The sequence below is a fragment of the Parambassis ranga genome, chromosome 14 (assembly GCF_900634625.1).
Source record: "Parambassis ranga chromosome 14, fParRan2.1, whole genome shotgun sequence".
NCBI lineage: Eukaryota > Metazoa > Chordata > Actinopteri > Ambassidae > Parambassis > Parambassis ranga.
Genome location: NC_041034.1, coordinates 1,066,998 through 1,081,294, shown reverse-complemented (window position 1 = coordinate 1,081,294; position 14,297 = coordinate 1,066,998). Strand labels below are relative to the sequence as shown.

Sequence of the window (14,297 nt, the reverse complement as noted above, 5' to 3'; positions counted from 1 at the left end):
GGGCCGCCGCTCCCCTGCAGCCTGAGCGCGCTCAGTCTCCAACACCGTCTGAATTCTCTGCTGCTCTGACACTGTGGAGGTGACTCCTTCTTCATGCTGGTCTGATCCGCAGTGGACGATCTGATCCCCCCTCTCCTCCGTGCTTCCACAATAATCCTGATTCCGACCTTCAGACCTGACAGGATGATGTGGATCTGACCGGTGAACATCCAGTGTTTCCATGGCTGTGCGCCCCCTGTGGCTGCATAACTACCTGTATGTAAAATGAGTTGAGGCCATTAAAGATGGAGGAGAAGCTCGTCACAGAAGCAGGACGTCTGCCCTCTGAAGCATCAGCTGTCCCTCCAGTGTCCACGTCTCGTTGACTGGCAGGTGGGAGAAAAGCTAAATGCCTCCACTCATCAGAATCTACCAGAGATGGTGTGAACCTCCTGTCCCACAGGGGGCGCTCCACAGATGGAGCCTGTGGTCTCTGATGCTGCCATGGCGACAGGTGGAGCCTCTCACAGGGACTTCTCTTCAGAGAGTGGGGACGGTTCCCACTCTGGTTTGGGCCAGATCCGTCCTGATGGGTCCCGTTCAGGTGACAGCGTCCCGTCTCTGCAGGGGTGGAGCGTTCAGCCCACCTGGAACAGCCCCAGTGAAGAGCTGTGCTCTGCCGGGTTTCCACCCGGGGACCGAAGCCAGGCCGCTGGCTCCGTGTCGCTGCTCATTAGCGGGGACGGGACGCTGCCCGTCGCGGCAGGTGCAGCTCCAAATGACTTGTTGACATTTTTTGCAGTGTGCAGGAGGTGGCGGGGTTGTGATCCTACAACCCACATCTCATATACATAATCCAGCAGGCGGGCGGGCCCCCGTCCCGGCTGAATGGGGGGATTCTCCCTTCCTCTGGGGACGTTTCAGGGCTGAAAGGGAACCCTCACCACCCGGCTACCGGGGGCCCGTGGGTGCAGTGAGAAAATGAAGACCTCTGCGCCCCTCTAAATCCCCAGGAATTTCTCATTAAGCACAGGTCCCGGTCTGCCGAGGGCCCTCTGGGTCCTCAGCCCGCCCCCCTGCGAGGGGTCTCCCTCTCTGGCAGGGAGAATGGAGCTCTCCAGTCCACTTTGTGCAGCCTGCCTGTTATTCACCTTTTCCTTTTTCAGCAGTACAAGAACTTTCTCCCAATCAGGCTTTCAAAGCCCTCAGGACTTCCTCTTCCTTTCATTCACTTTCCACAGAAGTGTGTGTGTGTGTGTGTGTGTGTGTGTGTGTGTGGGTGTGTGGGGGGCGTCCTAAAAGAGAGAAAGGCATAATTGAATTTGACATTTTTTAATGGTCTCCTGAGATATTTTTGTCTGGAGGCGGCGGAGCTGGAATGAAGCGGACTCTCATTTCAAAGAGTTTTTTCACACGTTGTTCGTCAGGACAAGGGGGATTAACAGGGATTATGTATATGAGGAGAGGTAATGAGTTTTGATGAGAGCAGGGAGGATATTTAGTGTAAGATTTCAAAACATCTGAGCGCGGCGGGGCTCGGCTGCATCCTGCTCTTTGGAGCGGTGTGTTGTTATTTCAGAACGAACAGACGGAAGATTCCAGAAGAGGCTGCGTGTTTCCTAAAGGTAGAAATAATACAGAAACAGCCCGTGGTCCAGATCCAGCCTCACTTCACCACAGCACCCGTTTCCAGCATTAAATCATTTTATGTGAAGCTTCACTCCAAGATAAAAACTAAAGTCCTGTCCTCCTCAGCACCCAGCAGGAAGCCATGATGGAGTCACTGTGAGCAGCAGTCACATGACCAACATGATGTGATCCTGTCTTTTCCTGTATCGGTGGGACATGTCTCCGTGCTGTGGACGAGGGTCTGTCCTCAGCTTCAGAGCGGCTGCCGGTCGTCCTCTCAGAGGTCAGCTGAGCTCCACGTGCATGTTACAGTGTCAGTCCACACACACAGCGAGGACATAATGAGGACACGCCACTAGAGACTAAGACGGTTTTTTAAAGGCAGCAGCTGGAGCTGACTCAGCACATGCTGACTCATCTTTTCACGGATGAGATGGACCTGTGAGGACGATCAACAAACACATCAGGTGTGTTTGCATGAGGTTTAACCTCTGAGTGTTGGTCATGTGACTCACAGTGACTCCATCATGGCTGACGAAGCTGTGAGCTTTTAAATCCTTTAATAAACAAATAAGTGTTTTCTGATTGAGTGTGTGCAGCGGCTGCACTCACACACACACACTGAAGAACCATGAGCAGAAGTCAGTGAGGGTCTCTCACACTTGAGGCTCCTGTTAGAGCTCCTGCACAGAGTGAGTGCGCCCTCATGTGGCTAAAGGAACAAAGCTCAGGCTGCTCACCTACAGCCCTGTAGTGTGAGGCCTTCAGCCTGCGCCTCCTTCCACAGAGTGACACAGCTCAGACAGAGGTAACAACAGGCCGGACACACAGCTGTGTTCACACCGACAGAGAGAGGCCGGGAAATGATTCCTGCACCACACACCGAACAAACACACAAACACAGACCTACATCTGCCACACATGGAACGAGACCACAGCTGTGTCTGTACAACGCTGAATCTAACATACAACACTCCGGCTGTGGGTGAAGTCCAACTTCCTGCTTTCAAGTGGCGCCAACCATTCCGACGGTGTAGACACGCGGCTGGAACCAATGTCTGACAGCAGCCGTGTGTCCCGGTGTGTCCTGTCCCCCGTTACAGGTCTGGAGGAGGTTCATTAGAACACTCTCTTTTGCCGACATCAGTTTCTCAAACAAAACTTTTTAACCCCTAGAATCCCCTTAACTGGTTCTTGAATGCATCACATGTGATGTTCAGGTTCAGTCCAACACTGATCACCTGACACCTCCCCACCTGCTCGCTCACAAACAGCCCACTGACCAGAGTTAATCAATTTAATAAATAGTTTAATTTCTTAAACGGCAACCTTCAGTGTGTCCAATTCTCTCTCTCACACACACACACACACACACACACACATATACATTTCATCAGCTCAGAAACATTGTGCCTCCTTCAGGCTGACAGAGCGAGCACGTCTGTCCGTCTGCAGGAGTCTGTGTGAGTACATCCAGAAAAGGCTCCTTCCTCCTGAGCCAGCTGACATTCATACTCAGATATTAAACTCAATGTGTGACATCACTTTCTAATTTGACATCTCTGAATATTATGGACAGAAAGCGTCTCTGGAAACAAGAAAACAGAAAACTCATGTCATGAGCAGCCGCCGTCTGAGGCGTGACGACAACCATCCTGACCCGTCTGTATCAGAGGAGCTCGTTCAGCAGGATGGAAACACACTGAGCAGACAGTTCATCAAAAAAACAGGAGATAAATACAAGGAGCAGACGGGAGGTGAGCTGCTAGCATGTGGCTACTGGATGCTAACACCGCTCAGAGTGCAGGCGGAGGCTGGGCCTGAGTGTAGCTCCAGCTCAGAGTGAGGCAGCACAGCACTCTCTGATCCAACCCTCAGTTCATAACAATGTTTTCATAAAGGAAACTTCTGAAAGTCAGAATTTAAACTGAGTGAAAAACAACTAAACGTCTGGACAAAGTCCCAAAAACACAGAATGTGAGAAGAAAAGTCAGAATTTCAAGAATTCTGAAAATCTGACTTTGAGGTGAAATAATTTGAAATTTGAAAACGTTAAAGCAAGTTTGAAATGTACAAATTTTTGCAGTCTGACATCTAAGAGAGAAAACTTCAAAACCTCACTTTGCGGGTAAATAAATTAAATAAAGTCTGCATTTTCACCATGTATCTTCATCTATCCGGCCCTGACACTCTGACCTCCACCAGATTCACATTATGTTTCTACATGACAGCAGGAGGCGGTCCTAACGTGGGTCTACATGCCGTCAGGAGAGTACAGTCTGCAGCAGACCGCCTGTCAGCGTGTGAGGGGATCAGACCCGACCTGTCAGTCACACATGTTTGAAGTTTTCAGGCCGAGTCTGGACGCAGTCGGGTAGTTTGAACTGACCGTGTGTTCTCAACAGCCAATGAACAGAGGGCGGGGCACAGGAAACGGCGTCAGAAGACAACAGGAAGTAGCGGGACTATCAAAACGAGCGACTCCTCCACGACTGGATCCAAACCTGGCTTCTCTTCCTCATGTTGTTTCTGAGCAGACTGCAGCAGCGAGCCGACCGTCCTCAGTGTTTCTTTACTTCTTCTTCTTCGAGTTTGTTGGCGGTTAGCAAACATCAATCTGCTGCATTACCGCCACCTGCTGGTCTGTGCGTAAACTGTTGCTGTCAGCAGAGTTTGCTGCCTTCAGTCATCTTTAGTTGGGCTGATGAATCCTGTCTGTGATCCCTCATCAGGAGCGGACCTCCATCGTCATACAAAAACCTGCTGAAGACACGTGTCCTCCTAGTCTTTAAACATCTGTCAAGCCTGGGAGGGTCCTGTAGGGCGTCCCCAGCCCAACTCATCGTCACTTCAGCCGTCCTCACTTTCAAAGTTTGTTGTTCTAAAATATACACGGACATTCTTTCACTGTCACAGCTGGACAAACAAGAGGGGGACCTGCCGCTTCATGGAGGCTCCGGTTTGTTCATGTGGTAAAGGGGCTGGTTGTTGCGTGTCTGTCCGAGTCCTGCCCGAGTCCTCTGCAGCCTGTCCTGGTCCAGCCTCAGGTGTACTGGTACTCCTCCGAGTACTCCGTGTTCTCCGGGGCGTACTGCTCCTCTCCGGCTGCGAACAGCTCGTCTGCTGCCGCGAGCGTCTTGTCGCTCGTGTACGATGGTTCCGCTGGTTGTTTCATCTCTGTGGCGTTCAGGCCGGATTTCTTCACCCTAAGAGAAGACAGATTATATTCAGAGCTCAGCAGAGGAAACTCAGCTCAGCTGCTAGGTGACACTTTGTGTGAGGCAACAAACAGGATTTGTTAGAATCAATATTTCACCTCCTGAACCACAAATGATCACACGACACAGAGGCGGGTCCTAACGGTCACTGATGTGATCAATCAGCTCAGATTAAATCACTCTGCACTCAGGAGTACAGAGGAGGCTGACACGTCTCCTTCATACAGCCAGCTTAGTGCTGAGCACCAAAGGTAGCGAGTGACACGTGCAACTTCCCCGTGTTCAGCGCGACTGACTGGCGTTTATTTAAAGAGAGAGAGTCGTGCACATTTCTGCACATTACACAGCAGCGTAACAACCCCCGGCCTCTGTGTACTCACTGGTTCTTATGCTTGGCCCCGCTGATGTGGGACTGGTACTGCTCCACAGAGTTCAGCTCGATGTTGCAGACGGTGCACGGGTATCCGTTCAGTGTGGAAGCTGTGGACACAGACAGGGAGACGGGGGTCAGTCCTCTTTAAGTCTGAGGATGCACTGCAGCTGTGTCCTGGTTCTGAGCTCTGACCGGGCGCCGTGGACGGGCCGTACGTCTCCATCAGCTTCAGCTTGGTCATCTGCTTCCTGTGCTTCTTGCCGGCGTAGTGCTGCTGGGCCATGAGCGGGTTGTTGAAGGAGGCCTGGCAGATGGAGCAGAAGCGGTCGGGGTTGTTGTTGTTTTCTGTCACCAGATCGTCCGCAGGCTTCTTCTTGGGCTGAGCCGACGGCGCCGTCTGGGCGGCGGCTGCTGAGGAACACACACAGAAACACACATGGTAACACACACACAGAGCAACACACGCAGAAACACACAGGGTAACACACACAGAAACACACAGGGTAACACACACAGAAACACACAGGGTAACACACACAGAAACACACAGGGTAACACACACAGAAACACACAGGGTAACACACACGTGGCTGAGGAACACACACGGTAACACACACACACAGAGCAACACACGCAGAAACACACAGGGTAACACACACAGAAACACACAGGGTAACACACACAGAAACACACAGGGTAACACACACAGAAACACACAGGGTAACACACACGTGGCTGAGGAACACACACGGTAACACACACACACAGAGCAACACACGCAGAAACACACAGGGTAACACACACAGAAACACACACGGTAACACACACGTGGCTGAGGAACACACACGGTAACACACATGGTAACACACACATGGTAACACACATGGTAACACACACAGAAACACACAGGGTAACACACGTGGCTGAGGAACACACACGGTAACACACACACAGAGCAACACACGCAGAAACACACAGGGTAACACACATGGTAACACACATGGTAACACACAGAGCAACACACACAGAAACACACACAGAGCAACACGCATGGTAACACACACATTAACACACACGGTAACACAAATGGAAACACACACGGTAACACACACAGGAACACACAGGAACATCAGCTCAAAGATGGAGGACGGGTCTACCTGGGGTCTGAGGTCCGACCGTTTTCAGCCTCAGGTTCTTGGCGTGGACTTTGCCCTGATAGTGTGACTCGGCCACGACCGGGGCGTAGAAGGTCATGTTGCAGACGTGACACACCTTCAGCCGGTCCGTGTCTCCATTGTTACAGTCCTGCTGGGACGACACACACGGACAGAACCATCAGTGCTGCTGCAGGACGTTCTAATCAATACTACAAGTTAGGGCTGTGCGATTTGACGATAAATGATCGTGAAGGATTTGAACGTATCGGCGATCTACCAGAACGGACAGATCGTTTTATCGCCCATAGAGCACGTTCTATTAATTGCAGTTCTATGTTCGCGCAGACACATGAGTTTTTTTCCTCGGCCAACTCTCAGTGCGCTTAATGTGAACCTGACCAACCAATGACAGCCTCCCTGTTAGGAAGCTACGGCTGAAAACGAAAAGAGAACGGAGGAACTGGTCCCTAAAACCAACTCCACCTTTATGTTCGGTGCTGTTTCTGCCGGCAGCAGCGGCGTGTCTTCTAAGCCTGTGTGTGTGTGTGTGTGCGCGACGTGTGTCGCAGTGGAAGGGCCGCGTGTATACGAATGTATTCTAATGCTACGAGCACGTACGCGCCCACCTCTCTGAACATTACCAGCTCCTTATATTCAGGTTCGCTGCTGTTGTGCCGTCAGCAGCTCTTCTACGTGTGTGTGTGCGCAGTGGGAGAGCCGTGTGTGTGCATCAGATGCAGACAGAGGCAGCAGCTGATGACGTCACCAAAACAATAACGCAGGCATTTGATGAAGAGGCTCCATGAGGACTCTAGTAAACGGTGGACAGAGCTGACAGCAGCAGCTCCCTTTGTCCTTAGATATGATTCCCATGAAAGTTTGATCATTTGTTCTAAATCACATTGAACTTTAAGAGTTACTTAAGTCTCAATACTGTATTTATTGTTTAACCTTAGGAGGCACACTTCAGTCTGTTTAAATGACTGTTGAATAAAACTTTACAGAACTACATTAGTCTTCTTTTAACCTGTTTGAAATAAAACTTTATTTTGTTCTGTAATTGTTATTTAAATGTTCATGTTTATTGAAACTAATACTGAGTGCACGTTATCAGAGTTGTTGTTTGCCTTTAAAAATCGACAGTTTTTGAGAAGTGACAGAGCAGCTACCTGACGTCATTTACACAGAAACATGCAAATTAGTGTCAATGTAAAAACAAATCGTGATAAAATCGAGATCGTGATTTCATCATTAAAGAATCGTGATATAAAATTTTTGCCATATCACCCACCCCTACTACAAGTTCTTAGGGGACATTAGAGTCAAAGTTCACCAACGACAGAGCGAGCATTTATCTGAGAGTTCTTCCTGCTGACGGACAGGCAGCCTGCTGAGTGGGTTTGGAGCAGGTATGACAGGAACCACGCTGCTGCCAGAGCCGAACACTCAGGGAAATATTTTTAGAGCTTTGAGTCAAACTCACGCTGTCAGGCGCCAGCGGCTTCAGCTTCTTGAGCGCCGGCTCCTTCTCGCTCTGGATGGACAGGTATCGGCGCACCTTGTTGGCGTGCTTCTTGCTCTGAAAGGAAAACAACACACATGTGTTTACACACCAACGTCTGATTCTGGTTCTTCATCTAAGCTAACGAGAGCAGGCCGTGGACTCACTGACCTGATAATGAGTCAACTTCTGGGACTCGGAAATGAGGACAGCGCTGCAGACTTTACACTGCGAGTCAGAAAACAGGTCGCCGTGCTCCTTTATCATCTTATTTACTGCAGAGAGAGGGAGAGATTTCAAAGCAGGCTACATCTACTGGGACGGAAATGATCCATGGCAACGGTTCAGACAGACACCCTGCTCAAAATACACCCCCCTACCACCACTTCATCAGACATCTGTGGAGGATGGACTCACAGACTGCTGGGTTTTTATAATAACACTCAGGTAGATGAAGAGGCTCCTCATCGTCACACAGACACACCCAGCTTGGTCTGCTGTCTCAGAGCCTCTCCTGAAACTGTCCTCACTTTGAAAAGCTTTCATCCCAACCTGGAAAGAAATCCAGATTCCAGATGTGTCCACTCTGTGTGGGACAGCTGTGCAGACAGATGTGTGTGCATCCATACAGTGGGACCATTTGCATCACTCTAAATCCATGCAATTTGCAGATTAGCCCTAATCTGTCAGTAATCTGTGAGGCATCCTCAGGGACTATGCAGGAAAGCAGCCAGATCAGAGAAGTAAAGAACAAACACTGAGGACTGGGTTTAGAACCAGCTGTGCAGGAACAGGCAGCACACACACCGGTTCTCCGTCCACGGCAGACTCCGGGATCATTCAGAGGAACCTCGAAGCTGACATGTGCTCTGTGTGTGGAGCTGCAGCGGGGTAACCACACATTCACGACCGGGGGGTCGGGCTGCACACAAACCCGCATTACTACGTAAAAACCTGCGTGTCAGCTGCACCCAGGCTGGAGGAGCCCTCCTCGGTCTCCGCTGCTCCACAAACCAGTGAGCCGAACCTCCGTCTTTCGGAGGAAAGCTCAGATGCAGACATGCAGCGGTCGACCTTGGAGCTGAATCGGCTGCAGCTAACTTAGCCTAGCACGTTTGCCGGCTAATGTTAGCTTGAGGGAAGCTAAAAACAACACTCGCATGTTAAATCACAGGCTGTCGCTGCACCGACGCCCCGGTCAAACACTGTACACAATGAACAAGTAAACCAGCATACTCTCCGCCAGCCCCGAAGGTAAGTACGGAAAATCCTCCGTCTGCATCGCGACAGCCATCATTTGCAGACACACACATCAGCGGCGCCCTGACACGCATGCGCAAACTATGGCCCAAACCGGAAGTCACAGTTGCCACTGGATGAGTTTTCAGAGATTCTTTATAAAGGATCTGAACAAAAGTCACGAGATAAATCATATTCAGATGTAACTGTCAGAATTAACAGTAGTGATAGTGATTGATCCATTAACAATTTTGTACACGTCAAAATAGTGTCCAGATCTTTTCTTTTCAGTGCACTCCTGCTGCAGTTAAATCACAATGGTTGCCAAAAACATACATTTAAGTTATAATGGCGGCGAACAGTCATTTAAACAAGAAGATACTTTCTGTTTTCCACTATATTTAATGCAATCTGTCGGTGACCTGCAGAGCGACCAACGTCCCGTTTGAATGAATCTGAATGAAGTTTTAATGACGCCACAACACCATAGTGGGCAAAAACATAAATGCATCCGTACTGTTAACGACTACCAGAGTGTGGATGAAATGGGAAAAGTTAAACAAGCTGAACCCAACCATTACTCACCTAGGCGTCCACTTGGTTTCCGTAGTGTAGTGGTTATCACGTTCGCCTCACACGCGAAAGGTCCCCGGTTCGAAACCGGGCGGAAACATCTTTTTACGACACTGTAAATACCAAAGTTCTTACAAAGAGCAAGACTTTATGCATTTTTAAATGGCGGCTGTTAGAAATTCATTACAAGAATTCATTACATCCATAAAAGTGTCTACAGAGGCTTCAACCTGTCTTCTATGTAAAGGACCACTAAGAAGCGGTGCTAACAGGTTTCCGTAGTGTAGTGGTTATCACGTTCGCCTAACACGCGAAAGGTCCCCGGTTCGAAACCGGGCGGAAACATAAGTTTTTAGTTTGTAAAATGTTTTCTTTTTTTTTTTTTTAACCTGTGTTGGATCAATAAAATAATTGCTGTCCTTTACTCACACCCGACGTGCTCGAAGGAGAAGTTGATAGCAGCCATACAAACATACAAGCGTTGATGCAGACAGAGGGAACGTCTGAAGAGTCCCTGAACGCAGCCTGCAGAGGGCGTGCACGTGTTTGTGTGTTGGTAACTACTGGGGCAGCGTGCTGCTCTCAGACCTGCGCCACCAGCCACACGTAGATACACACAAACCCCACAACAACACACACCGACACACAACAACACAGCCGCCGGGACCGCGCTGTGCTCCAGTCTGTGGTAAGTGCTGATGGTTCTCACTGAACGGGGACGGCTCCAGTCCGCCTGCGACCTTAATCTGCTGCTAGCTAACGTTAGCCTCGGCGCTAAGTGCAGCGTTGTGGAGGTAGATGTGTTTGTTCGCGGGGAGCGGACAGTAACACACAGGCATCCTCACACTCAGAGCCTGAAAACAGTCTGCAGAAGTTTGGTTTGCAGGAGCGGCCATTTTGGCATAGAACTAGAACATGTAGAGGAGATCTGCTCCCGGAGTTTGCTGAAAACATGAATAAATGACTGAAAGATGACGTAAAATTAAAAGAGAACGCGCGTTTTCCAAGACAGCAACCTGGCAATACCGGAGCGGCGGAGTTAGAGGTTATTCTGTCTCCTCTGGATCACGGTGAGTTAAAACAGCACATCTGTCGGCTCAGTACCGGCTGCTGGCCCGTGTCTGTCTGCAGCTTCAGTCACGTGGTGTCCTGGTGCTTTGACTTGTTTTTATCGTTGTTTTTATTCTAAGACTGAATCCGTGGTGTTTACCAGGTGCGTGATCTGTTCAGTCCAGATCTGTAGTTTGTCTTTTTCGTGTGTTCTCTTCGGTCTTTGCTGCTCATCACTGACACCTAGCGGTGAAACTGCGTCAGCTCTCCAGCTCGGACTGACACACAGCCACAGCTGGATGTCCCTGAAGAGGAATCTTCTGTTTAACATGAATCCTGATTGTTCGGTATGTTTTTATGACAGTCTAAACAGGACGGCTCTTTTCCTTTCAGACCGAGGTCATGTGACGGCGGAGATGTCGTCCACGGCTGCTCCATCCCTGAGGATCTGTGCATGTTTGGTGTGGACTCTGGGTGGATTTTGGTTCTGAGGCGTCATCTCATCTCAGCTGCCAGAACAGCAGTTTGGGATTCCAACATGGACGGCATCGATGACAGCTACATCTGGCTGCGCCGCATCGCCCACGGGATCCGCTATCAGAGAGGTGCGGTCCCGTTCCCAGAGTGTGTTCGGGTCGGCCTGGACTTCAACGCTGCGGTGGAGAGGGAGGAGAAGCTGGACCGCAGCCTGCTGACTAACGGTGTCATGCTGGAGATCTGTGAATTCGCCAAAACCGTGACCAAGTCTGAGAAGTACTTCCTGTTTGAAATGCTGGAGTTCAACTTCGACCTCGGCGTGGACACGGACAACGACCGGCTGTGCTATGCGTACCTGTCACGTGTCCATGGCAGAATCAGGCAACTCAAGGAACTGATCAAGAGCAAACCTGGGAGGTGGAAGGAGGTGTTTGCTCTGCCGGATCTACAGGTTCTGTCCGCAGACTCCGAGGTGTCCACTGGCAGCTACCCCAAGTGGAAAAGAATGGTGGACTCCTCGCTGCTCACAGGTGGCGGCGGCGGCGGCCAGTCCTTGGGGAGCAGCAGCAGCACGTGCATGTCGAGGAATCGAACCAAGCGAGCCGGCAGCGCCTTCCGCTTCTGTGCAGAGCTCGGCGTCCGTCTGGCCGTCGGACCAAATCAGACGACCAGACAGAAACTGGACCGGAACCTGCTGACCAGCGGCGTGATGCTGGAGCTGCTGCACTTCTGCAGAGTGCTGTGCGGAACGCAGGTGCACATGGTGTACGAGCTGGTGCGGCAGAACTTTGGCTTCGAGCTCGATAAGGTGCAGTTCAGGCTGAATTTAAACCGGCTGACGGAGAGAAGACAGCTGACAGGCGCGGACAGGGACGCCTTCCGGAGGGAGCCGTTCCAACACCACACCGCTACCAAAACCAGGAAGAGAAGACCACCTGACACGGAGCAGGAGGCGGCGGACGGTCAGCAATGGGGAGCACTGAGGGAGAGACTGCAGGACGGGGATCTGTCCTACACCTGTCCCATCGACTGTGAGACAGAGGACAGACCCAGCAATCCAGGGACGCCTGGAAAAAAAATGTCCCGCCGCATAAAGCAGGAAGAGGAGGGAGTCTCTGTCTCACCGCAGATTCACAGACACAACCCGTGTTCGCCTGCAGCCCAACCAAACCACGCCAGTCCAGAAAGATCCTGCAGACAGAAGCTGTGGCAGCGCCGCGCCGCACAGAGCGTCCTGACAGCGGACGGCAACGGCACGTTCGCCTGCTGCCGGCGCATCGGTCTGGACTTCAACGTCTCCTCAGGCGGCAAACGGAAGCTGGACCTGCGCCTGCTCACCAACGGGGTGCTGCAGGAGGTCTACAGGTTCGCCAACGCTATGAGCCGGAGCACACGCAGCTTCCTGTTTGACATCCTGCGCAACAACTTCCACCTCTCGCTCCAGGACGTGCAGCAGGAGCGAGACTTCATCTTCTGCATCTTAATAAAAGAGAAGTTTCTGCAGAGCAGTCCGGACCGGCACAGCCCCACGTTTCTCAGCACGCCGTTCCAGATCTCAGAAACATACATTCCCATCAGACAGGAAGTGGGGCCTCAGGATGACACCTCGGCTGAGAGCCGGCAGGCAGACCTGGGGACGCACCCGTACTGCCGGAAGTTAGGTCTCGATCTGTGGTCGACCGAAGAGCGGCCTGCGGGCCAGAAGCTGGACCTGACGGCTCTGACAGTGGGCTCCATGCTGGAGATGGTGGCCTTCGTCAGAGAGCTGTGTGGGACGGCCTACAGCATCGTCAGCGACGTCCTCGAACACAACTTCGAGCTGGACCTGCAGTGCGGCAAGACGGAGGCAGCGCAGGTGATCCGACAGTGGTACGCGACCAACAAAACACACCAGCCCAAACGGACGAGCGGCTGGTTGGACGCGCTCGTCCCTCTGAACGGCCACGCCCAGCCGAGTCCCCCGGGCGGCGGCCATGACAGGAAGCCAGGCAGAAAAACAGAAGCCGTCACATGCACGCTGGAGGACCCACTCAGCAGCTACCCGCTCTGCCGGCAGGTTGGACTGAACCTGAACATCCACAGAGGAGCAGGCCCCAAACAGAAGCTGGACCTCAGGGTGCTGACGAGGGCCATGCTGGTGGAGGTGCACCGCTACGTCCAGCGCAGCTCTATGCACTACGTGCCGGCGCTCTACGCCGTCCTGGAGCACAACTTTGACCTGAGCTCCCAGAGCCATCGCAAGGTGGAGTTCGCCTGGGCCGTGGCCTCGCAGGTCATCGCCATGGCAGCCAAAAGCGGCAGGACGGCAGCCTATCAGAACACGGTGTTCGAGCTGCCCTTCGAGGGGACGGGCGCCGCCTGCAAGGAGGAGCCGGAGGACGGCGACAGCGAGCCGGATGGCGGCAGCGACATCGTGTTCGTCCGAACGCTGAAGCCCGTGGACATCCTGGTCGAGGTGGATTAGAGACGAAGAGCCGCCATCATCAGACACTGACCCTTCCTGTCAGAACAGTGAACTCTGCACCTGTTTGTCTTTCTACATCATTACATCATCAATTTCTGACATTAGTGTTAAATTTACAATAAAAACCAATGTATATATGATTTTGTCATAAATTGAGTTTTTCTTCTTAAGTTAGTGTAAAGCTGTGACGCTTATGGCCGAATATTCAGCTTCTTGTACATTTGTGTGTTTATATTTTTTAAATGTTTTAAATTTCTGAGGAAAAATAGATTTGAATTATTGTTTAATTATTATACCTATAACTATATCACATCCAACCCTGAGCCGACACATGAATTTATAAGCAGACACGATCATTAAATGAGACCTGGTTGAAGTCCGTTAGTCCGTCTGCAGCTGAGGACGAGTTTCAAACCCATTATTACACAGTTTCCTAACGATGACTTTCCTTCCCATCATGCACTCTGTCACAGCCCGCAGCCCTCACACAGGTCAGAGGCGTGGAGCGTGCTTCTGCTCAGCGGCCAGCAGGTGGAGCCAGAGTCCAATGAAACACATCGATGGACAGAAATCACAGCAGACGCTCTGACTGCTCCTCTTCATCGCTCTTCATCCCTTCAGAGGTTGTATTGATTCT

The 14,297-nt window shown here is 51.3% G+C and overlaps 2 protein-coding genes and 2 non-coding genes across 6 annotated transcripts; 3 read left to right on the top strand and 1 right to left on the bottom strand.

Annotated features, from left to right (window-relative positions):
- Positions 1–681: 681 nt before the first annotated feature.
- Positions 682–9,209, bottom strand: znf346 (zinc finger protein 346). Of its 3 annotated transcripts, none has more exons than XR_003671715.1 (8): positions 9,094–9,209; positions 8,029–8,132; positions 7,840–7,935; positions 6,357–6,504; positions 5,392–5,607; positions 5,207–5,306; positions 3,048–4,814; positions 682–691 (listed from the first exon to the last, which is right to left on the bottom strand). XR_003671715.1 is itself a non-coding variant. In XM_028421308.1 (7 exons), the coding sequence occupies exons 1-7, from the start codon at positions 9,152–9,154 to the stop codon at positions 4,652–4,654; spliced, it is 891 nt and encodes a 296-aa protein (XP_028277109.1). In that variant the 5' UTR covers positions 9,155–9,205; the 3' UTR covers positions 3,042–4,651. The 3 variants fall into 3 exon arrangements, 1 of the variants encoding a protein (XP_028277109.1); XR_003671714.1 differs by having other exon boundaries at positions 5,392–5,610; positions 9,094–9,205; XM_028421308.1 differs by lacking the exon at positions 682–691 and having other exon boundaries at positions 3,042–4,814; positions 5,392–5,610; positions 9,094–9,205.
- Positions 9,210–9,696: 487 nt separating this feature from the next.
- Positions 9,697–9,769, top strand: trnav-cac (transfer RNA valine (anticodon CAC)). Its single transcript has one exon. It is a non-coding gene; the product is annotated as a tRNA-Val (tRNA).
- Positions 9,770–9,941: 172 nt separating this feature from the next.
- trnav-aac (transfer RNA valine (anticodon AAC)) lies at positions 9,942–10,014 on the top strand. The gene has a single exon. It is a non-coding gene; the product is annotated as a tRNA-Val (tRNA).
- Positions 10,015–10,223: 209 nt separating this feature from the next.
- On the top strand, positions 10,224–13,714 carry LOC114446219 (uncharacterized). The gene is made up of 2 exons (XM_028421711.1): positions 10,224–10,357; positions 11,113–13,714. Exon 2 carries the CDS (start codon positions 11,174–11,176, stop codon positions 13,658–13,660), a length of 2,487 nt encoding a protein of 828 aa, XP_028277512.1. The 5' UTR covers positions 10,224–10,357; positions 11,113–11,173; the 3' UTR covers positions 13,661–13,714.
- Positions 13,715–14,297: the final 583 nt, after the last annotated feature.

What these genes read in the sequence shown, in the direction of transcription:
- znf346 (XM_028421308.1), bottom strand. Translation starts at nt 9,154, where the DNA reads ATGATGGCTGTCGCGATGCAGACGGAGGATTTTCCGTACTTACCTTCG. An exon ending in AGCCGCTGGCGCCTGACAGC is followed by an intron (nt 6,505 to 7,839) that starts GTGAGTTTGACT and finishes TCGTCCCAGCAG; the next exon opens with GACTGTAACAATGGAGACAC. An exon ending in GGGGCCAAGCATAAGAACCA is followed by an intron (nt 4,815 to 5,206) that starts GTGAGTACACAG and finishes GTCTTCTCTTAG; the next exon opens with GGTGAAGAAATCCGGCCTGA.
- LOC114446219 (XM_028421711.1), top strand. Translation starts at nt 11,174, where the DNA reads ATGTTTGGTGTGGACTCTGGGTGGATTTTGGTTCTGAGGCGTCATCTC.